The sequence below is a fragment of the Contarinia nasturtii genome, unplaced genomic scaffold (genome assembly GCF_009176525.2).
Source record: "Contarinia nasturtii isolate CC-2019 unplaced genomic scaffold, AAFC_CNas_1.1 Cnas_scaffold_414, whole genome shotgun sequence".
Taxonomy (NCBI): domain Eukaryota; kingdom Metazoa; phylum Arthropoda; class Insecta; order Diptera; family Cecidomyiidae; genus Contarinia; species Contarinia nasturtii.
Window position 1 is genome coordinate 2,660,094 of NW_022197768.1, and position 22,199 is coordinate 2,682,292.

Sequence of the window (22,199 nt, forward strand, 5' to 3'; positions counted from 1 at the left end):
ATATCATAAAAAAAGTTTAAGAGAAAAGATAGCAAAAGTATTAGCATATCAATGGGCAATCAAAGAGGAAAAAGATGATTGATTCAATGAATGGACATGGTAAATCAAATGAGTGGCCAAATGACTCGATCACCAAGTCCATTACCATCCACATCAACATCAAATGTGAATCAAGTGCCACTGAATGCACCAAATGCCAATCCACAGCCATCCACATCGACAGCGGCAGTTGCAGCCACATCAACATCAGCAGCTACAACGACAACGAGAAAAAAGCCATTGAAACGGCAAAATCAAATGAGAGCAAAATGAGGGGAAACAAAGAATAAAAACCTAGAACAATTCACCGTGGTGATGACACTGAATCAATTTTTGCGCGATGAAAAGTTGTTCCCAGACAAACAACGTCTGAGTGATTTGATTGAACGAGTTGTGGTGAAATCCTTAAAAATGTTCAAATTGGCATCGCTTTATATGCTATTCATATTGAATCGGTTGGTTGACAGTGGTTCCGATGTCGAAATCCGATTGCCAAATTCAATGCAAACAAATATTTCAGAGCATTGAAAAAAAAACCATGGTATCATCGAAAACGACATCGAAACCAAATTGACAGGCAATATTCATCGTACTTACAAAAAGAAATATCCAGAATGTAAAAAATCCGAATGTACATTCCATCGACCGGTTAGCAAATCCAAATCCATCACCAAGACAAAAGAAAAAGAGATACAAGAAGCAGTTGGAACCGAAAACATCAGTTATATTCAATCGCGACATAAATGCAGCGAGAAATATGATTAAGAAAAGATTGTACATGTTGAATCATCGTCCAATGCCAAATTGTTTTCGACCATTCAGGCATCAACTCCATTATTATTTCAACAATTAAAATCAAAAATATAAGCACGGACGTCTACGCGAACATTCTCATAATGGAAATCTCATTGTTTGAAACAATGATACCAAGACGTAGTAGTGGAAGATGCTAACAAGTACTAGAAATAGTAAGCATATTAATTTCACAGTGATCAGCGATCTCAACACTACTACTGCTACAATGAAATCTTAAATTTAAGCAATGTTGTTGTTGTGGTCATTGATTTTGCTTTTAAACTATAAGTATATACTTTACTTTCCATATGGAACGTGGACGTAATCGACGTTTTGTCGACGCTCAGCTACGTTCAATGTATGTATCTATACCTAGATCTATACGTACTGCATACACTCACAAGCACAATGCGACCGCCTCTGCGTGTTAGTGTATGTATGTGCAGAACGTATAGACACAGACTTTGAACGTAGCTGAACGTCAAATCAACGCCAACTACGTCCACATTCTATATGGGTTAACTATAAAGTATATACTTTTTTTAAATTTCATTTTCCATTCCGATCCTTTACGCATTGATTAATTTCCATTTTTTCCATTCTTTTCTTCGTCAGTTTATTCGTCAATTTATTTTCAAGAATATTTTTGAATAATGAAACTTCCGCCAATTTGTCACTTAGTGAATTGATTTTTTTTAAATAAAAAAATTAGACAAGAATCTGATGATACGATAGTATCATTCAACTTTAGTTGAATCATCACAATGTCAACCTGATGTATCACGCCAGAATCCACGTCTCATTGTTTCCGGGTTGAAAAACCATTTGTTTATGTCGTCGTACCAATGTGGAGTGTTCATGGTATATTCATCATGTAGTAATGCACAAACACGACACCAAAGATCCTCAAATGGATTATGTATCTCGCCGGTTCCTTTCCACTGAAAATATGAATTATAAAGTTCATCATCTTTATCGACTTTGTGTAAATAGTCGGCCAAATCTTTGGGCGAATCAAAGTCTTCCGCATAAATAAATGAATTGTATGGAAGCTGTCTCTCGTAGTCTTCACGACGTGCACCCAATACAATGGGCAATACATCATGAGCCAAACCGTTTTGGTACGTTTTTTCAGTGATGTAATCCATACAATGTGAATTTTCAAATGATAAATAGAATTTATAATCTTTGGTCACCATATTAAGGCACTCGGAAAAATTTTTGGGACATTTTTTCGTTCCACATCTACCATAAATGTCAATCTGTCGAAATCGAAATAAATTAATTATCAATTGTATTTTCATCAAGATTTCATTCATACATCAATGTATTTCTGAAGTTTTTGTACATATATCTGGCGATCATTTTGAGCATCACAATTCGACACAAGCCAAGCGACTTTTTTTGTTTTATTTTCAGCATAATTTCGATTCTGTTCCATTTGCTTTATTCGAGGATCGAAATATAACCATTTCGAATAAGGTATCGCAATCGTACTGTCGTGCCTGAAAATTAAGAGTTGACCATTTTGTTTAAGATTAAGAAACTCTATTTTTAAGCCATTTACCGATATGTCATCGTCCAGTTATAAATGACTGATTCTGAAATTCAAACGAATATTTTTCGCAAATCATTATTATAATTTTTAAATCTTAGTTTTTACTTGTGTATTGTCCTGCCCAATGAATCGGACTCTCATTTCTGAAAAATGCATAGACTTGATGTCGCTGTTTAGTTATTTTTGGATCTGTTTTTTGATATAAAAATACAATTAAATCGGCTGTATTTGTTTCGTTGCGATCAACTGTGAATCGACATCGATTGACTGGGCATTTTTTATTGGTAAACCAAGTGTGCCATTGCTGTTTCAGCTCCCACCATTTTTCGAGATAATTATAAAATAGAATCGTTTTATTTTTCTCCACCTTTTTCTCATTATAATTTGGCGGAATGAACATCAATTGATTTTCAAAGCGATCACCTGGATCTTGCCACGGCATTAACTTTGCATCATGTCTGCCCAATTTTTCTGAAAAATTTGCTCGAATTGCCAGCACTTTTCCACCATTAGTGAAGAACCACGGTCGCTCTCTGGGTTTTATATCGACATTTTTACCGATGAATTTGGTTGATGATTGTTTCACATGCCTTAAATTGAATTTACTTTTATTATTCCAAATGCCTTCAGAGATTATATGATAGTTACCATAAAATAAAGTGAATTGCCACAAAGAAAATGAGGAAAAATACAATTATTTTCTTCATCGATAGCGATACGTAAGCAGTTGGCGATCTCATGACAAACTCGTTCTTACTACTAAACCGAAATGGAATAAAGCAATATTTTTTTCTGCAATCAAACGTTAAACCAAGATAAAACGAACCAAAGACTTCGAAAATACTAGCTATCTTTTTTCTAAAATTTAAAAGATGATACTAAAACACTAACAAAACTAAGGTTATGATTTTGAAAATTTTTAGATTCCAACAAATGATGTGAAGTAGCCAATTTCAACAAATGTTGTTTCAATCAATGTTAATCTCTTTCTCCATCATCATCAAATTTTCTACGACAGGTACAAGTACGTTTACGAATTGTTGAATTTGCAACGTGTAATCCATGCGCACAATGCAACCAATCCGCATCGAAATTGGTCATCGTTTGTGACAATCAGTTTTCTAGTTTGCCCCAACTGTAAACCGGTCGAAGATGGCGTTTTTCACGATAAGCACGGACGTCTACGCGAACATTCTCATAATGGGAATCTCATTGTTTGAAACAATGATACCAAGATCTCAACACTTCTACTGCTATGATGAAATCTTAAATTTAAGCAATGTTGTTGTTGTGGTCATTGATTTTGCTTTTAAACTATAAGTATATACTATACTTAACTATAAAGTATATACTTTTTTTATTTCATTTTCCATTCCGATCCATTACGCATCCAAATTCCATTTTTTCCATTCTTTTCTTCTGATCAACTCTAGGTATTAGCATATAACTTTCAAAGCCTCGTAATACAATTGGATAACTACTAAATAATAAAAGAAATACTATGGGCATACAGATATTTGCGAGGAAAGGTGAAAATGAATATATGAGACCGTAAACAAAAATATAAAATAGTATAATCTGATAATATGTAAATCTTTCGTGCATACTTTGAAAATAATTTGGATAAGCTAAAAATGGTATATATGAATTTCCACCAAAACTTGGTTTGAAATCAGCTTTCTGTTTCAAGTATCTATGGATATCCTCTACGCAGCCAATAAAGGTTGGAATACTGTTTTTAAATTTTTGCATCCAATATGAACCAGATGTATAATTATAGTAATATATTTCTCCTTTTTTCTTTAAATCTTTTAATGTTAATCGTATGCTTACTAAATGTGCATTTTCTTCTGTATCTAAAGGGTGTTTTTGCCGACTATGTCCGAAAGATATTGCCGGCTATGTCCGAAAAAATGCCCAAAAATGGACTTTTAGATCGGCCTATATAAAAAGTGGCCAAGGTGACCAAGTGCCCCAAAATCATTTTCAAAACATAAATATCAAAAAAAATTCCTACCGAATACAGCCATTTTCACGATTAAAATAAAAACAAATGTATGTTTTATTCCAATTTAAAGTCCTAAACCTCTTTAAAAAACACCCTTTATATATATGTAAATTGGATTGATTGATCTAAAGTTGAGATCTGAGAGTTTCACTCTTGTTTTTAATTTTTTCTTCGAAATCTCTGTTTTGATATTAATGTTTTTCAGCTCAACTCTAATTTTATTCATTTCCTCATGTGGACGCACAATTCCTTTTATATCATCCCGACTGAATTTTACATCAAGTATGTGACAAATGTTAGCAAAATATTTTTGAAGATCTTCTCCTTCCGACATTTCAATACCCTCTATATAGACTATACACTTACTTTGATTTATTTCCTTTCTAATTTTTTCAACGTATTCTGCAAATTTCGACCAAAGGCAATTTTCTAATTTCTTTTCTTTGCTCGGTTCGAATTCGATAACATCTTCTATAATACTTTTATGGCTTGGCGATTGACTAATAATAAATTCTTCTGTTAAAAAACTGAGTTGGTTTCTATTGGGGCTATTGTAAGATTTGAAAGAAATATATGGTGATTTTGTTAGATCACGCTCAAATTGATGAACGCTATATGGATTATCTTCAAAGTTTTTTAAATTTTCGCTCAATAAGAAATTTGTTCTAGAAATAATTAAATCTATTAATAATCATTTGATTAAGAAAATAAAAAAAAATACTTACACCCTTTGGAATTTCGTCAACATCACGACAATTAAAATTGGTGACAATTCCATTTTTGTCACGAATTCCAACAGTAATTTTGGCCAGATAGCTTTGACACCACCAATCACACAATTCTATATCCTTGTATTTATAATTTTCGCCGTCTTCTTTACATTTAAGTTCAACAAAATGCATTCATTTAGATCGTATGTGTTAAGATCGTGTAATTCGTCACTTTCAATAGCATCCATTTCAGCACAATATAAAACACGTTGCTCATCTAGTGTGGATTGGAACATGCAGCAAAATTCTTCGAGGTCATTGAATTTTTCGAGTGCATCGGGCAACGGTTCCTTTGATAGATCATCTAAAAATATTCAATTCATCAATTTTTTACCATAAAAATAATTTGATATTTAAAAAACTTACCGGTTAAGATGTATTGTTCAAATGTTTTGCCGAATTTTTGTGATCGGAGTTGTTTATCTTTAGATTGTAAGTCATAACCATGTTTTCTTTCCGACTTTTGAGTACACAAATAAATCGTTCCTTTAAATTTAGTTGCCAAAATGATCAATGGGAATTTTTGATCGTATGGTGCACTCATTAGTTTGATTAGTAAACGGCGAGAACAAACAAAATCTGTTTTCAAATCGTCCATGCTATGTTGTACATATTTCAACAAATAGTCAATTTTCTTGTCGGCGTTCTACAGTCTTGCCTTTGTTTAGATCAAGTTTCCTTCTTTCTTCATAATACCTCTTATAAACATATCTGCATTTTGGAGTACCTTGTTTGAATTCACCATTTTCATCTACATTAAATGCATCGATTATTTTTGTTTCAAATTGAGGATCTTCATTTCTGTTTGACATTTTGTAATTATATTGATGAAATTTGATGCGTAGTTTGAAGTGGGAGTGGAAGTGTATAGAGATATCTTTATTGTTTATGGAATGTTACTGAAATTAAATGCGTCGCAATGTGCACATTACCTTCTATACGTATAATTTGACGTTTTCACAGTCAGTTGTGATAAAGTAATACTTTGCAACGATTTTTTCAAAAACCGTAGTAAATATTCTGTGTTAAGTATTGTAATGATGACTATTCGATTCATTTTTTCACCAGAAAATTCAAAGTCCAAAATGTCGTAAACAAGTCAATGAAAACTAAATTTTCGTTTGAGACTCATAAGTTGTATGTAAATTAATCGCCACATTTTTTGCATTCGCTTATATTGCATTTGCAATGGTTCAAAGAGATATGCTTTAAAACTCATATTATACTTTGAAACCGTTTTTTTATTAAATTCGCTCATTGTGTAAACTATGACTTAAACAGAAATTCGTAAGTCGATAATAAGAAGGTCATTATAATTTTGAACAAAATTAACACGAAAAAACCAAATAAAGGACCACCAAATAGCAATTTCCCTACTAAAAATGATAACATTATAATGATAATCGTACGGTATGATGCCAACCAACGTAAGTTGATACGCGGTCTGAGATGCCGTTCCACCAATTCACTGGATCCATGTGATTTTTCAAAAGTCTGTACAATGCGTGGTGATTCTAAAATACGACGAGCTATTTGACCTACGAAATTTTGCCGTCGATATAGCTGCTCAATTTCAACTGCGTACTAGAAATTTGAAGACAGAAAACATTAAGTAACTTTAATCCTTCCATCTCAAAGCACATTATGAATATATAAATTTTCTATACCGTTTCATTTAGGCTGCACGACAGTCTGTAAAATAATCGAACTAAGAATTCGATCTCATTATTGCGAGCAGGCAATGTTAGTGGATCTCCGGTGTATTGTACTTTTCGAATGCGTGGCATCATCTAAAAAGTGTTAAAATTGAATTTTTTAAATGTCTAATACAATTTATTTTGTTAAATTTGATCAAAAAGAAAATATACCATTGCTGGCGATGTCTGATGACTCAAGTTTAAACTATCTGACATGTTTGTGTCTTCAAATATTGAATTCGGTACAATATTTTCCCTGGAACGTTGTTGGATTTCAGTGAACTCGGCCAAAAAGTTTGGCAGCTCCTCCTATTTATGAGAAATCATACATAAGATATTCAAATAATTCGATATTGAATTTGGATATTTACCTCAAATATAATTGAAAATGATCGAATAACGAATTCAAGTACTTCAGATATTTTGCGTGCATCATTTAAGCTTTGATTGTGTTCGGCTTCTTCATCGTTTGTCAAATACCATTTTATGTAGCCAAAGAAGCCATTGTATCTTTTCTGCACTGAGGCTTCCAATTGGTTAATCATTTGATTGGCACATTCATACGATTCGAACAGTTTATTTTTGAATTGTTCCAATTTGGAAATGATAATGCGTTGTCGTTCTGTTGATCCAAACAGACAAATGTATGTGTCATCTTCATGTAAATAATTAACATCGGTGCGTTGTGAAAAGTATGTCGATGCTGTTGAATTGGGGGATGTATCAAAACAGTCGGTTACATCTTGTGAAGTTCGTGTGGGTGACGATGGACTTGGTGGCGAATGATTGTTGTGCGATGAGATATTTTGGAATAAATTTGATTTTCTCGGTGACAATGACAAATGTTCGCTGAGCAATCGACGGTCATGCATTCTCAGTATTTGTGTCAAATTTGATTGACTAAAAACTCTTGCCAGCCGATATAAAATGGTGACATTTTTCGGTGATGTAAAATCAAGCCGTTCAAATCGTGGCAATAGTTGAATGTAAATTTGTGTATATGATGCGGCATTTTCCATGATAAATTTTTCAAATTTTTGTGGTATCGCAATTTGCATTTGCGGATCCTCAATTCGATTGTGTCGATTCAATGTGTATCGCCACGGTTGTATGTAACTCAGCCACAATTCCAAAACCACAAGGAATGAACTATCTAATGGCCAACGTTGTATGATGCCAAGAATAAGTGTGTTGATTTGTGCATTCATCATTGGTTGTGCAAGTGAACGAAGTGATGCCATCGGTGTTACATCGATATCAGCTGAATTTGCAAATGAATGCAACTGTTTGACCAACACACGTACAACTTGAATAAATTCACTGCTCGGTAAATCTGCAATACCGTCTATATCATAACGCAACCAAGTGTCGATAAATAAATGCAAAACACTTTCGGTGCGCCAATATGATGATCTCGACGGTTCGGTTGCTCGTATGTTTGTTGCATTTGATGTGAAATTATGTGAAATAACATTACGTGAAAGGTATTTTGTTCGTCGCATTGGTACAATCGGTGACATTGTCACCGATGCTGCTGATTTCACCGAACAATATACATTCGATGGTTGCACCTCAGCATTTGGATCGGTTGGCAAAAATGTACATAGAAAATCAGCGGTCAAAAAATAATAAACGGTTTTCAGATGATCATTGTGTACAGTCAGTGCGGCAGGAAATTGTTTATGCAACGGTGCCATTCCATGTAATGCAAAATGTAAAATAAAGTAATCGAAAGCGTTCAATTGTAGCGATGCAACTTGACGACGATACGGATCTATGTTCAATATATCTGAATAGAATACGGAATAACGTCCGTTGTTCAGCATTTGAATTGTTTTTGGTGGCAACGTTTCAATTGGCACATCGAATTTAAACGGCTCAGACAGTAAGCGGTAACATAAGCGAAACATCGGCCCTAGCGGACCAAAGAAACTATACACATATTCAAACTCCATTGGCGCTGTTTCTCTTGTTATTGTACGCAGTCCCCATCCTATAAGCATCACAATCGAAATAAAAACATGCATAAATGGTTCATTCACTTAACATTTGAACATTGTACTATATGTGACAATATCTGATGATTCACTTTGTGTTTCGATTAAAAAAAAACATTTTTTTTTTATTATTCTCACCTGGAAATCCGAAGATTGATTTGACCAATACTGGGAAAAAATCATGTAAATCCTTAATGCTGCCACAGTCAATCAATCGCGCCATTTCATTGCATCTTGTGCTCAGCGGATAATTGAGGCACTCGTTTAAACATAGCTATTTTCAGAAAAATTCGTTTTTCATTCGTCAAATTTCATTGTAAATATATTGAACGATGTATTTTTCAAAGATATTCGCAGAAAATTACTTACTGAACTATTTTCCAAATAGTAAGTCATGTTGTAATCAATCCTAAAACTAAGAGTAACAAAAAAGTAACTAATATCCACTCGGTTATCTGTCACCGTATTTCAGTTGCGACTGAAAACAATTCTGTGCCGGTTTCTGTCAAAATTAAAAGTATTTACGTAGTTTGGCGCTATTTTCAAACAATACAAACAAAATTGTATTTAATGTGGTGAATAAGTAAAAATTCATTACTATAACACGTGTTCGCAATATTTTTGACACATTTATTCAAAATGTGTATTTCCTATCAAATAAATAGATATTTTCATTTTGTTTATAATTTTTTTTATTAAAATACAAAAAAAAATGTTCGTAAAACACATGTTGTTTAACTCACAGCCAACTTCACGCTAGACACAAAACATCGTATTGACAGTCCGTGTTGCTTACTGTTGCACGTGTTTAGAAATAAAGTAGTTTATTTTGGACGGCACACAATTTCAATAGAACGTATTTACTGAGAAAATAATTATAATAATTATGCCAGCCGTTGCGAAAAAATCTGCAAAAGCTGCAGCATCAAAGTCAGACGATGCTGTGAAAAAGCCAAAAAAGCAATCATTGAAAAAGATTCAAAAAACTGCTGAAATTCTTGCGGCTAAAAAGTTAGCAAAGTTGAAATCGACCAAAGCCATTTCGGAGAAGGTTAGATTGATATTTTCATATATTTGGCGAAAAAAAAAATGCCTTGAATATTTTCTTATTTATATCATTTGTGTTTTAGTTGAGTCGAGCGCCAGTTGTGAAGAAACAAAAGGCAAAGCATCAATTTGATCCGTTGCGATTAAACCGTGGTGTGTTGCTCATTAAGAATCTGCCGAAAGGTTTCTTTGAGAAGCAATTGAAGAAATATTTCTCTCAATATGGTGAAGTGACACGTTTACGTTTGGCCCGGTCAGAACGGACGGGAGGTAGCAAAGGATATGCATATCTCGAATTTAAGTATCCGGAAGTTGCCAAAGTGACAGCCGAAGCAATGGATGGTTATTTGATGTTCCGTCAACGATTGAAAACTGCTTATATTCCCCCAGAAGCCCAAGATCATGATTATTTCAAACAGCCAGTACGATTTGTCAAACAAAAACATGGCAAAGTCAAACTCGTAACACCAACAACAATTCGGGCAGCAAAAGCGGTGAAAAATTACAATAAGCGCCCTTCAGCCGAAGCAATTGAAAATCGGGCTGAACGCAGCAAATACAAGTTAGTTGATATTATGTTTACTACAATTTTATCACTTTGATATCGTGTAGTTCTTGCATGTGTATCCATAATTTTCTGTATTTTTCTTTTTGTAGATTACAATTTTTAGAAAAGAAATTAGCCAAGGCTGGAATCAATGTTGACCTCAGCACTCAACTGTATACACCTGTGAAAAAGGAGGAAACATCTGAAAAAGGAGTGAAAGTCAAAAAAGCACTTAAAATCGAAAAGGGAGTTAAAGTTGAAAAGGCAGCCAAAGTTGAAAAGGCGGTGAAAGTCGAAAAGGCGATAAAAACAGAGAAATCAGAAAAAGCAGTAAAAACAGAAAAAGTTGAGAAGGCTGTAAAGGTTCGAAAAAATATCGTCGCTCCACCAACGCCTGAACCAGTTCCAGCGAAGAAAAAATCGAAATCGATGGAAACGGCCACCGCAAAAACACTGAAATCGAAAAAGAAATCGGCCACCACTAAACTTAGTAACGAACTCGAAACACCAAAGAAAAAGGTGCGAAAGAATTTTGTGACTGCTCCAACACCCGAACCAGTGACAGCGAAGCCAAATAAAAAGGCGCAAACAACAGAAGTAACCACCGTGAAAACATTGAAGTCGAAAAAGAAAGCAGCTTCCAATGACGTTAGCAATGAATTAAAAACACCGAAGAAGAAGGTGCGAACGAATTTTGTGACTGCTCCAACACCCGAACCAGTCAAAGCGAAGCCAAATAAAAAGGCAAAACCCGCTCAAAATGCCACACAAAAAGTTGTCGCCAAACCGCAAAATTCCGCTCCCAAGAAGAATAAACAATCGAAAAACAAAAAGAAATAATTAAGCAAATCGTAGGTCTTTTATATTAAAGAGTAAAAAAACATTTTTAGTTTTTATAAAAAGATTTATCTTTGAAATGAAGAAAATAAAATGTACAACAATGTGTTGTACTAAATTGTATTAAGTTACTAATCAGATTGATCGTGATTCATTAAAATAAATATACTGAATGACACAATTGAAGGGATTGACTTTTTTTTCTCAAACTGAACGTGGAACACACCCATGAGTATTGAATTCATCCATGAAAAAGTTGATTGTATTATGGTGAATTGATTCGTTTATTTTTCATACGACGATTTTGAAACCAAACTTTCACCTGAAAATATAAAAACGTGTCGTGTTGAAAAAAAAAATCATTCGAAAATAGAATGAACTTTGCTTACTTGACGTTCAGTCAATTCGAGTGCCACGGCTATTTCATAGCGTCGAAGTCGTGTCAAATAATTAGATTGATCGAATTCTGCTTCGAGTTCCTTGATTTGTTCCTTTGTAAATGCTGTACGTTCTTTTCGATATTTAGGCGCTGGTTCTTCATTGGCTTCAGGTTCAACGTCTACTGCAATTATCGAAATTAATCGAAAATAAAAAGAAATGAAAACCACATTGCGAAGGGGCAAGTATTTAAAATACAAAAATATCACTTATTGAATAAAAGCAGTCTATGTATTTCAGATAGATATCCATCCGAGATATTTTAGAATATCTGGATATTTAACGCAGCTGCACAGAGCCAGAGCTGTGTGTATCGCACGTAGAATCTACGGTATGTCGCTACACGTAAAATACAGACACAGTGTGACTGTGTACGTGCGGCACTTGATACACATATACGTCGCGACATACCGTAGATTCTATTTGCGACGCACACAGCTCTGGCGCTGTGCAGTTGCGTTGAATATCCAGATATTCTAAAATATCTCGGATGGATATCTATCTGAAATACATAGACTGAATAAAAGTGAAAAAAAAATAATCATTTTCTGTACAACAGATATAGTTTATAGTTTTTATAGTTTTTTTCATTTATAGTTGCACCGTGAAATCATACGATTAAATGAGATTTTGTATTTTTTTTATTTAACTTTTATTCCATCAATTTAAATCGACAATTTAAAGCGATTTGAAAAATCATTGAAAAACATGCCATTTATTTAATTTCCGTTTTTTTAAAAGCATAAGCACAAGCACAAACCGAAATATGTGTGTCTCGGCTATTTTTCATTTTACAGAAATGCTTACAGTTCGCCAACTCTTGAATTTCTGTTTCTGAGTATATATTGATTTCGAATGCATATACTAGTGGTCATTCTTATACACCGTATGTCGAATGCCGCGGGCTTTGCTTACAAGTACGTATTCTACCATGGATAGCAGAACGAAGCAGTGCATATGCATATAGCCCACATTACTGACGTAGTGTCAGTACAACAGATTTTTTTTTCATCAATTAAACATCTTTATTTGAACAGTTATTATACAATGATTACCATAAAAGATGACGTAAATTATATATATAAAAAAGAAAATCACTTTCATCAAAGTTAATAGGTATTTTTATGTGTCGCTTAACTAAAACCACTCAGAATGTTGGTTTTCATTCCACGAGTCCATTTATATTATATAAATTATAGTGCGAAAGGTTTCGCCATCAATGTTTAATCTTTCACTGAAGCAAATACATCAATAGGTTCTGTTTGTCTTTTTTTACATGTAGATTTATCAAAATGCTGGCCTTTATAACGTATATCCTAGCTGTAAAATATTTTTCCAAAAAGCAACAGTTAAAAGTACATGTTCACAATAAATCTATGAAATTTATGGTAAGCCAAACCAGTGTTGGAGATTTTTTTTTTCGTTGCAATTTTGGCATAGGACCCAAATTGATCTTCTTTCAAATTAAATGTGAAATTTCGAAATTGTTTTATGAAAATTCGAATAATTCCATAATGTTTGATGTGTTTATTTCTTTTTTCGTTTTATTCAGTTGTAAAAGAGCACAAATTAATCGATTTTTGATCTGAACACGGTACACATGCAATTTTGGTAATTGTTAGAATTAAATTGTTGTTTTAGGTTTTTGTTTTATATCATCTTTGTATCATTTGTTTTGGAGTGTTACTTGAGCACATACACAAAATGGAATAAAATGGGTCCATGAAATTGGTGTAAGACACTGACATTTGTCATCAAAAATGGTGTAGATGACGCATTTTACAAAAATGTACAACATGAATTTGTCTTTTTGGCCGTTTTGTAGAATGTTTTGCTTTGAAATGATAATTGTTGTGATTTTTCCACTAAATCGTCTAATTTTTCGCCACGATCCAGTACCGCTTCGATTGTATTTTTCAAAATAATTTTTGTTTCATCCAAATCGTCTTGAATACGAGTTAGAGCATCGCCTTCGCGTGGATCTTGATATTTGGCCAAATATGCTGGTAATGTGCCAAAATCAATACCCGATTCGGAGCTGGTCGGCCACAATTCTGCCGGAATTTTTGCACTAAAATCATCCAACACTTTTGTGATTAATGTGTGAGCTACTCGTTGTGGATACTCGTGATCGGCTATCAAAACCGCACTTAAACTATCACCACGAACGTACACATGACACATGTAAACATCTTGTTTCACCGATTGACGTGTTGCCAATTGTGTGCGCTCCACTATTGTTTTGCTTGCAAATCTGAAACCAAAAAAAAAAAAACAAATCAATTTAATGTGAATACATATTCAATTGCATTTGATTTGATATATAAACATACCCAATGAATTCTTGCACGGACCCACGTTGGAAAAATGAAAAACTCTGTAAGTCATAGGCCGATTTCAACAATCTGGCTTCGCTGGATCCTTTGTGGAAAACACTCAACGCAAATAATTTTACCATTTTGCTTTGTTTTCGTTTTGGTTAACTTTTTCGTCGACAATTCTTTATCTAGACGTTTGACAATTTATTTATCTATGAGTATTTTCTTTTGTTTTCTCGTTTCAAGAAAACTTATATGTTCAACTCAAATATTGTTGAGATAAAATTAATTTTTACTAATTGAAACGCTCCCAACTGATGCCAATGTCGACTTTAACACAATCTAATTGATAGTTGAATAGCAAGCAATATGTTTTTTTTGTTCTCGCTTTTGGATGCACGTATTTATTAATAAAGTGGAATTTTTTCCATCACAATTGCTTTGACATGTATGTATATATATTACACAGAACAATGACAGCTGTTACAAACAACGCACAAATATATGCTACGATAAAATGCCACCAGACAGCGCTGTACCGGTGAATCACAACCGATTTCGAAAACAAACAAATGAAAATCTGTTAAATTAGAATAAAAACTTACCGCTTGGATTTTGTAGCTCGTGTGATTCAACGTTAAAATTGTAGTCACTGTGATGCAGGTCACTATATGATTGATTTGGTATTGTGGTCATTACGTATGAATTTTCACATTCGTAACCAAATTCATTTGCACCATATTGAAATTGGTATGTATTATTACAGTATTTATTGTAATCAATGCCAAAATCCACGTCTCCAGCACTGTGATCATGATTTGCATCCAACAATGAAACTGGCTCATTGATAACACTGAAATTACTTGCGGATGAATCGAAATTGATTTGATTGTTTCGATTTTTTTGTGATGTTGAGCTTGAATCCATGAATGACATTTTTTCACACTTTTTACTTTAGAAAACTCACGACTGATAAAGAGCACAAAAACGATGGAAAAAAAGGTAAAAATTGAAAGTGTGTATCTATTTTGATGAGCTTCAGAATCGACGAGTGTTTACACCAAAAAATCCAAAACATAATTAACCAAATGAAAGAAATTACATGGCAGTTGAAACTTCTTACTCCCACTCAAGTATCGAATATTACATGCAGAGTGTGTATCGTTCTGATCAATCTCTGATTTAAGATATATAGTTGCAGTTGGTTTTTCGATTATCTCATCGTCGTCTATTAACTATTGGATTCCATAAACAGTCTCTTACTTGTTTGTTATTGCTGTCATGAGTAAATAAAGGATATCGGGAGGTGTAAAAGTGGAAGGATAACATCCTGAAAATAATGACGTAACCCATACATTTGAAACAATGGTTTGACAAAATCAAAATTAATGAAAGCAATTACGTAAATGTCTCACTCTTGTAAATATGTCATCAGCATCACATTTCAACACAAAATAAAAACAACAACGAAAACACCAATCATAATGACAGATGCGTGCGTGGCTCACCCTATGCCGCAACAAACATGTGCAAAAGAAAACATTGAAAAAAAAACATATACTCTTCGGTTTGTTTGTCAAACTAAACACAGTGTTAGAGTCAACAAATTATAGCTGTTGTTTTATAATAGTATTCTATTTTCCTAATGTACTGACAAGGCTGTATGTAGAACTAACACTGGTTTCTATGTTCATTTCCTTGCGGGCCCATTCAAATGCGGTGGCAAGCGTGTAGCGTACATATGTAATGTGTGCATAGTGCACATGAACCTGTGTGAATGCATGTTATTCCAATTAAGTCAACAATTTCCGTACGCGTGTTCACAACTTCTCGGTCGCTAAGCATACAAACCTTTTTGTTCTTTGCCGCCGACGACAAGATCAAATCGACAGATGCAACGGGCCGTTAACAAAACTTTAATGAGCCTACAAATTATTATGAATTAGAACAAATGTATATCACTAGTTGAAATAGAATAAAATTGATTCGATTTAGCCGTTTTCAAAATCAACTGCTTTTATTTATTCAAATTTCTTCATTTGCAATATGTAAGAGGTGCCAGACAATTTTCATAGTTTGAAAATGTATTAAATTCGTCTTCTTCGATAGTCTCGCTCATTTTCCAATCGAACAACCAATGTTATTCCAGCTGTGGTTGAATCGTCCAGTTCAAACAGTGTTTCAACTTTGAACAAACCATCCGCAATATATGGTGGTTCGGCGGATTTATCAATTACAAATTTATACACGTAGAAATTCAACTAATAAAAAGAAACGAAAAAATTAAAACGAATAAAAATGGTTCAAATTTGCTTACATCATTATCAGCTTGAAATCCGTGACAAAGATCTTCACTTGGATCGTCCGAGTGGAAATAGTTAGATAGTGGTGGTTTATATGACTTTACGCGATATTTTCGATGGCCAATACTCGAAAATTCACAATAAGTGATTCGTGGAAAATGAATGGGAACTTTTTCATTCTGATTTTCCTCCGATGGATTTACGAAGAAGCTCAACGAATGCTAAAAATTTATTTTTTGTGCAACATTCAAATTTCCAATAATCAATTCACTTTCATTTAAAACGATTTAGTTTCACTTACAAAATATGCGTTCACGATTCGCTTAAATGGTGATCGAAATGTTACATTTCCGGTAAGTGCAAAATCGGTGCGATTAATTCGTTCGACTTCAACATCAAAAATGACATGACCGGTACTTGATTTTCTTTTATTGTCGATACGCTCGAAAAAATAATCCCAAGCAGCATGAGACTATTTTATGTATAAATTAAAAAAAAAACACATTCCAAACAAATTTTGTTTTTACTCACCAAATTTGGTTCAAGTAAAAGAAAAAACGGTAAAGCGCAAATCCAAAAAGGTGTCATCTCGACGACGAATAACAAATAATTGAGTGAATTTTTTCAAAACGACAATTCTTTTTTTATAAGTTTTCTCACTTGAAATCAATAGTTAATTGATGGAATTTAATAAGACGAAACTATTATCACGGGAATAAATGAGAGACTCAGAGTAAAAACAGCACGTCGCATCTCATCTCTTGCTCTCACTTACGGGAACTTCTGTCAGCAAGAGAAGGAGGTGGGATGCGACGTGCTGTTTTTGCTCTCAGCATCTCAAATAGCATTCTTCAAAAAGTGACATTGATCAAGTTGCAGATGATATTGATATAAAACACGAAATGAACTTTACATTGACATTTTCTTTGTTCAGCACGCGAAAAAACGATATCAAAAACAAGTCATTCAATGTAATTAAGTTTTCATGCATAAATGATGTTTTCATCTCAGTCAGTGCTAGAATAGAATTAAAATCTCACCATATTTATAGATTCAACAATTAAATTACTTAAATCTGAACAGAAATAATAATTCCAATTAATTATTTTATAGTATTTTTATTTGATTTAAATTAACCACATAATTATTTACTCGAAAATTGTGCTGCTTGCATGAAATGAAATAATTTGACGTATAAGTGTTTAAATGGTAGGAAAAGAGACGGTAAAAACCTCTGATGGGGCTTATTTTTTCAAATATTCTTTTCATAAATTGTAAAATCTGTCATAATTTAATATTTCCGTGCATAAAACTAGTATCGCACGGATAAGTTGTATCCACACGTGGCTTCAAATTATGAGCACTCCTAGTGCCCTGAACATGAGAGCGGTCATTCTCTCGACAACCATGGCATTAATAAATGCTTATCATGCCAAATCATATAACAACTAAAAAATGTATAAGCTAGATTTAATAGAAACAATATTTAAACTAGGTTTTTTTTTTTAGAAATAATTGGTTTCATTGTTATTTACTTGTTCTTGTGCTCATTCAATGGCAAAGTAGAAAAAAAACATGAAAAAATAAAAACCAATGACAATATTTATTGATTATTATGGAATATATAAATATTTGGATCCTTTACGCAGAGTCTCTGTCATAGTCTCTCGAAAAAATTGCAAATGTGAATAGATCTTGTTTTGGTGAATTCAAACTTAATGAAGCTGCATACTTGTTGGCTTCTTTTATTTCCGATCTGAAATTGAAGTCAAAAATATTAAATGAAAAGCTGCATTTCCTTTATAATATCCATCTTACAATTTGAAATCGAAATCGTTCGCTTGGAATGGTTGCAAATCGGTTGAGAGTGTGCTTGGCATTACTTTCATGTGAGTCTTTGGAAGTTTGGTTTCCAGCTGTATTTTTTTGAAATTGTATCGATGGTGTACTTTCGAAATGGGAATCATTATTCCACAATTTTCTTTTGAATTCTTGATGCAAGCGATCAGACTGCACACATCTTGACCGGCTTTTGAAGTATTTTTGTCTTTGAAATGACGAAGATCATGAAACACGGATATCGCATACGAATAACTTGACTAGAAAATGTGAAAATAAAAACGATAAAACAGTAAAACCAAATATGAAAATAATTGTTACCTTTCCCTTTAATTGACCAAGATCGCTGACTTCAATTGAGTATTCACAGCAAAAGTCATCGATACAAATCTCTCCAGTTTGGATGGGATTATTGGAAAAGTCCAAAAATTTCATCGAATATTTTGAAAAATCTTCTCGTCCAAAGTTTGCAACGTCCTGTGTACTTATTGATCGAGATTTTGAAAGTTTTTCATTTGCCATTAATTTCTTGATTGGTTTCATTTTTCCTGAATGATCTGCTGATACATTCGTTGGAACATCTGCAATTAGTACTTTTGTTGCTGGTGTTAAGCTAACAAAAACCTCCAACGCCCCAGATCGTCCACTATAAATTCCGCTGCCTGAACATCCGATATTGGGCGCATTCGTATTTGCTGCCAATAAGTTAACATTGTTCGCATAGGCCCAACTTTGCTGATATTGAGCAGCTGAAATTACAATATTAGTATGTGACATCGAATAATAATAATAACTCGATTATTTTGTGCATACAAGATAAATATGGTAGACCGGAAAACCAATACGTGGGATAAACAAAATTTTTGATTCCATGAGCGATTAGAGTTTCCATTGGATTCGCAAACATCAAATCAAAGCAAATGGCAACGCCGAATGTCACACCAAAATCCGTTGTAAACGTAGTAAGATCCGGCACTTTTGGGCGCTCAACACCACGTTCACCAAATAAATGATATTTTCGATACCTTATAGATAAATGGAATATTAATTGGAATGATCAAAAAGCTAATCATTTGTACTTACTTCGCAATAACAGTGCCTTGTCGATCGAAAACGATCGCCATATTGTAGAGATGTGTAGAAAAATGTTCATCTTTTTCATTGGCATATAAATTGATTACAACATATTTTTTGGCCTTTTGTGCTGCACATGAAAGTTTTCGTAACACGGCATCAGCATTCGGATCATCGCAGTACAAAGTGCTGTTTGGCAGTGGAATTGCAGTATTCGCCGTATTCAAAATTCCTTCCGGTAAAACCACAATATCTACACCATTTAAATCTTTTGATTCAATTATATCGACGACTTGTTTTGTAACTTTGGCTACACCTTCGATAGTGTCACCTCTAGCAACCGGATTCACTTCAACTACAGCCGCTTTATAAGTTGGAGCCTTAAAGAAGAATGGGAACAATCCATTATCTTATTGACTGATGTTTTTTTTTTAATAAAAAACTGTCAAATCTTTACCTTCGGCTTTGTCAACGTTGACAGGATAGTTTTTTGAAGCAGCGGATCACTTGATTTATGGTATCCTGTTGATTGTTTTCTGTATCCAGTAGAAGTCCCCTTCGCTGGATTCGATAATATCTTTTGTGTCTTTTGTATTGGAGTTGATATTGGTGTTTTCCCTTGTGTTGCAATATTGACTAACTGCGTAGCGACTATATATCGAGATTGAATCGATAACAGTTAAATAATTGACCAACACTGACTGAATATTTTTTCAACCGTAATCAATTCAAAACATACATAGCTATATTCGTATATTTTCGCATTTAAGATACATCATCTCTGTTTATTGTCAGTTAGCTTAAAAAATTTGATCTACTTTTGGTACACAAAATACAAAAATTCTCATATTGATTAAAAAAAAGCAAATATCAAACATGATCACAAAGTTCTAAGCCCGGTCTAAGCCTGATGGAGTTGCTACTTAAATCGGTAGTGGTTTTAAATTGATTTAAAGCAAACTAAATTCAAGCCACGAACAAGCGTATGAATGAGCGTAAATGAAAACCACTTTCAATTGATTTCAGTTGAATAAATTTTCAGTCATTTTTGTACAAGATCAGTCAGCTTTCAACTGACACAAAACAATTTTATATGAGTTCGTCGTACCTGGAATAAGAATCTGTAGATAAAAAATAAGCAATTAGAATAAAAATAAATCCATAGATTTGGATGTTACAAAATATAATAATAATGCAATAGGTAAAAAAAACTTTTCAAACTCAAGTAAAAGTATAGTTTTACTGAAAGCTTTTATAAAAATATCATCGAGCAAGATGTTCCTTGTTCATTTTAATTGACTTGATATTTTAGTACATTAAAATGTTCAAAATGTAAGAAAAACAAAAAGCATTGAGACAATAATCAAAAGTACTGAGCAGTTTTGGTGATAGTCAGTGAAAGTATCCACACGATGAATTTGTGCCGTGTAAAATAAAAAAAAATTCAAAAACATATGTGTCTGCATTACAAGAACTTAAAATTCAAATTCCAATAATTTAGGTCGGTTCAACAATAGCAAAGCGACAAAACGAAAAGTAAAAAATTTCATCTTTTTAGACTAAACAATTATCGCAACACAATTTCGTATCAGTAGACTATTCGAACCACTGATTCGAAATGTGATGGATATATTTGCTGATCTGACGGCTTCCTCAGATATGGTTGTGTATTTTGCACATATATTCCAATCACTGATTCAAACAAAATATGAAAAATATAACATTTCCACGACTATTCTTTTATACAAAAAGTTCAAACACACATGAATTTCAGTTAGTTTATCTAATTTTACAACATATAAATCCGGAAAATTAAAAGAAAATACCAGAGTATTGCTCAGCGCTGCTGCCATCCACAGCATATCAAAATATCTTGCTGAGAATACGTCGTCCGTCGCATGCGAATATACTTAGCAGTTTATACATCACAGCGAACAAGAATGAATGCATTGTTTCGCTTCACGATTATGTCACTCAAAACATTCAAACGATTGTATAGAGAACAATGCATGTATTGTTGTTCGCTGTGATGTAAAAACTGCTACGTACCTTCGCATGCGACGGACGACACATTCTCAGCAAGGTATTTTAATATGCTGTGGATGGCAGCAGCGCTGAGCAATACTCTGGAAAATACTCGCAAAGTGAATACACATTTCTTACTTTTTTGGGCGCTCCATCGATGCTCACAATCAAAGTCTATAGTATTATGAAATAAAAAATTAAACTCAATTCATAATTTATTGAAAAGAAGAACTAATAAAAAGCAAAAAAGATCCATGAAGAATAATTGAAATTATCAAAAAATATATATATTTACCACAGAAATGATCGAAAAGATCGTAAGCAACTTTTGATCAAACATTCTTGGTTTATTCTCAAATAGACGATCTAATATTCAGAAAAAGAAATACAGATCTAATGAGATTATTTGCCACATACAATTTCTTATATACAGTTTTGAATGACATCTTGAATATTTAATTGTGATCATGTCCCATCATCAAGATCAAAATATTTATTATTATTATGCAGCATTCTTTACTTATACCTCGAAGAATTATTTTTTTTTAATTTTTGGCGAATGATTCTCGAATTCTCGTCAATTTCGAAAGGAAGTAAATATTTTAATCATTTTTCTGAATAAATTAGGAAAAAACTCCATACCTGAATACTCTTTATAATAGGAGACACCTTCAACACAATAAGTTCTTAGAACGAACTGAATTAAATTGAAGAAAATCATTGAACGTAAGCCGGGTTTTGTTTTTTGGCCAGAACATTTTCGGCATAACTTTAGTTTAGGGACACTTTAATTGGAGCGACAAAAATTCATGACGATTGGTGCATAAATGAACATAGTTCAAATTTCACATTTTTACAAAAGTAAGTAAAAAATGACATTTGTCGAAAATTTGTCATATTCGAGATT

The 22,199-nt window shown here is 33.3% G+C and overlaps 7 protein-coding genes across 11 annotated transcripts; 1 reads left to right on the forward strand and 6 right to left on the reverse strand.

Moving 5' to 3' along the window:
* Positions 1-1,433: 1,433 nt before the first annotated feature.
* On the reverse strand, positions 1,434-6,080 carry LOC116338840 (glycoprotein 3-alpha-L-fucosyltransferase A-like). Of its 5 annotated transcripts, none has more exons than XM_031764353.1 (8): positions 5,537-6,079; positions 5,126-5,474; positions 3,219-5,065; positions 3,041-3,148; positions 2,498-2,982; positions 2,402-2,435; positions 2,156-2,339; positions 1,434-2,096 (listed from the first exon to the last, which is right to left on the reverse strand). In XM_031764353.1, exons 4-8 carry the CDS (start codon positions 3,130-3,132, stop codon positions 1,602-1,604), a joined length of 1,290 nt encoding a protein of 429 aa, XP_031620213.1. In that variant the 5' UTR covers positions 3,133-3,148; positions 3,219-5,065; positions 5,126-5,474; positions 5,537-6,079; the 3' UTR covers positions 1,434-1,601. The 5 variants fall into 5 exon arrangements, with proteins under 5 accessions (XP_031620213.1, XP_031620212.1, XP_031620209.1 ...); XM_031764352.1 differs by having other exon boundaries at positions 3,041-3,151; XM_031764349.1 differs by lacking the exon at positions 3,219-5,065 and having other exon boundaries at positions 5,537-6,080.
* Positions 6,081-6,393: 313 nt separating this feature from the next.
* On the reverse strand, positions 6,394-9,347 carry LOC116338838 (sphingomyelin phosphodiesterase 4). Its single transcript, XM_031764346.1, has 6 exons — positions 9,234-9,347; positions 9,003-9,138; positions 7,239-8,860; positions 7,039-7,176; positions 6,838-6,960; positions 6,394-6,754 (listed from the first exon to the last, which is right to left on the reverse strand). Exons 1-6 carry the CDS (start codon positions 9,258-9,260, stop codon positions 6,437-6,439), a joined length of 2,364 nt encoding a protein of 787 aa, XP_031620206.1. The 5' UTR covers positions 9,261-9,347; the 3' UTR covers positions 6,394-6,436.
* A 317-nt stretch (positions 9,348-9,664) lies between these two features.
* On the forward strand, positions 9,665-11,481 carry LOC116338839 (MKI67 FHA domain-interacting nucleolar phosphoprotein). The gene is made up of 3 exons (XM_031764347.1): positions 9,665-9,915; positions 9,995-10,473; positions 10,569-11,481. Exons 1-3 carry the CDS (start codon positions 9,751-9,753, stop codon positions 11,296-11,298), a joined length of 1,374 nt encoding a protein of 457 aa, XP_031620207.1. The 5' UTR covers positions 9,665-9,750; the 3' UTR covers positions 11,299-11,481.
* LOC116338670 (homeobox protein MOX-1-like) lies at positions 11,181-14,987 on the reverse strand. The gene is made up of 3 exons (XM_031764079.1): positions 14,657-14,987; positions 11,685-11,857; positions 11,181-11,617 (listed from the first exon to the last, which is right to left on the reverse strand). The coding sequence occupies exons 1-3, from the start codon at positions 14,985-14,987 to the stop codon at positions 11,561-11,563; spliced, it is 561 nt and encodes a 186-aa protein (XP_031619939.1). The 3' UTR covers positions 11,181-11,560.
* LOC116338841 (synaptobrevin homolog YKT6) lies at positions 13,241-14,490 on the reverse strand. Its single transcript, XM_031764354.1, has 2 exons — positions 14,067-14,490; positions 13,241-13,987 (listed from the first exon to the last, which is right to left on the reverse strand). Exons 1-2 carry the CDS (start codon positions 14,189-14,191, stop codon positions 13,513-13,515), a joined length of 600 nt encoding a protein of 199 aa, XP_031620214.1. The 5' UTR covers positions 14,192-14,490; the 3' UTR covers positions 13,241-13,512.
* A 1,064-nt stretch (positions 14,988-16,051) lies between the features above and the next one.
* Positions 16,052-16,988, reverse strand: LOC116338868. The gene is made up of 4 exons (XM_031764389.1): positions 16,886-16,988; positions 16,656-16,826; positions 16,369-16,575; positions 16,052-16,312 (listed from the first exon to the last, which is right to left on the reverse strand). Exons 1-4 carry the CDS (start codon positions 16,940-16,942, stop codon positions 16,139-16,141), a joined length of 609 nt encoding a protein of 202 aa, XP_031620249.1. The 5' UTR covers positions 16,943-16,988; the 3' UTR covers positions 16,052-16,138.
* A 950-nt stretch (positions 16,989-17,938) lies between these two features.
* LOC116338728 (vanin-like protein 2) lies at positions 17,939-22,019 on the reverse strand. The gene is made up of 10 exons (XM_031764164.1): positions 21,935-22,019; positions 21,588-21,658; positions 21,431-21,466; positions 20,376-20,388; positions 19,725-19,918; positions 19,277-19,647; positions 19,007-19,218; positions 18,515-18,942; positions 18,173-18,453; positions 17,939-18,110 (listed from the first exon to the last, which is right to left on the reverse strand). Exons 1-10 carry the CDS (start codon positions 22,011-22,013, stop codon positions 17,996-17,998), a joined length of 1,800 nt encoding a protein of 599 aa, XP_031620024.1. The 5' UTR covers positions 22,014-22,019; the 3' UTR covers positions 17,939-17,995.
* Between the last annotated feature and the right edge of the window lie 180 nt (positions 22,020-22,199).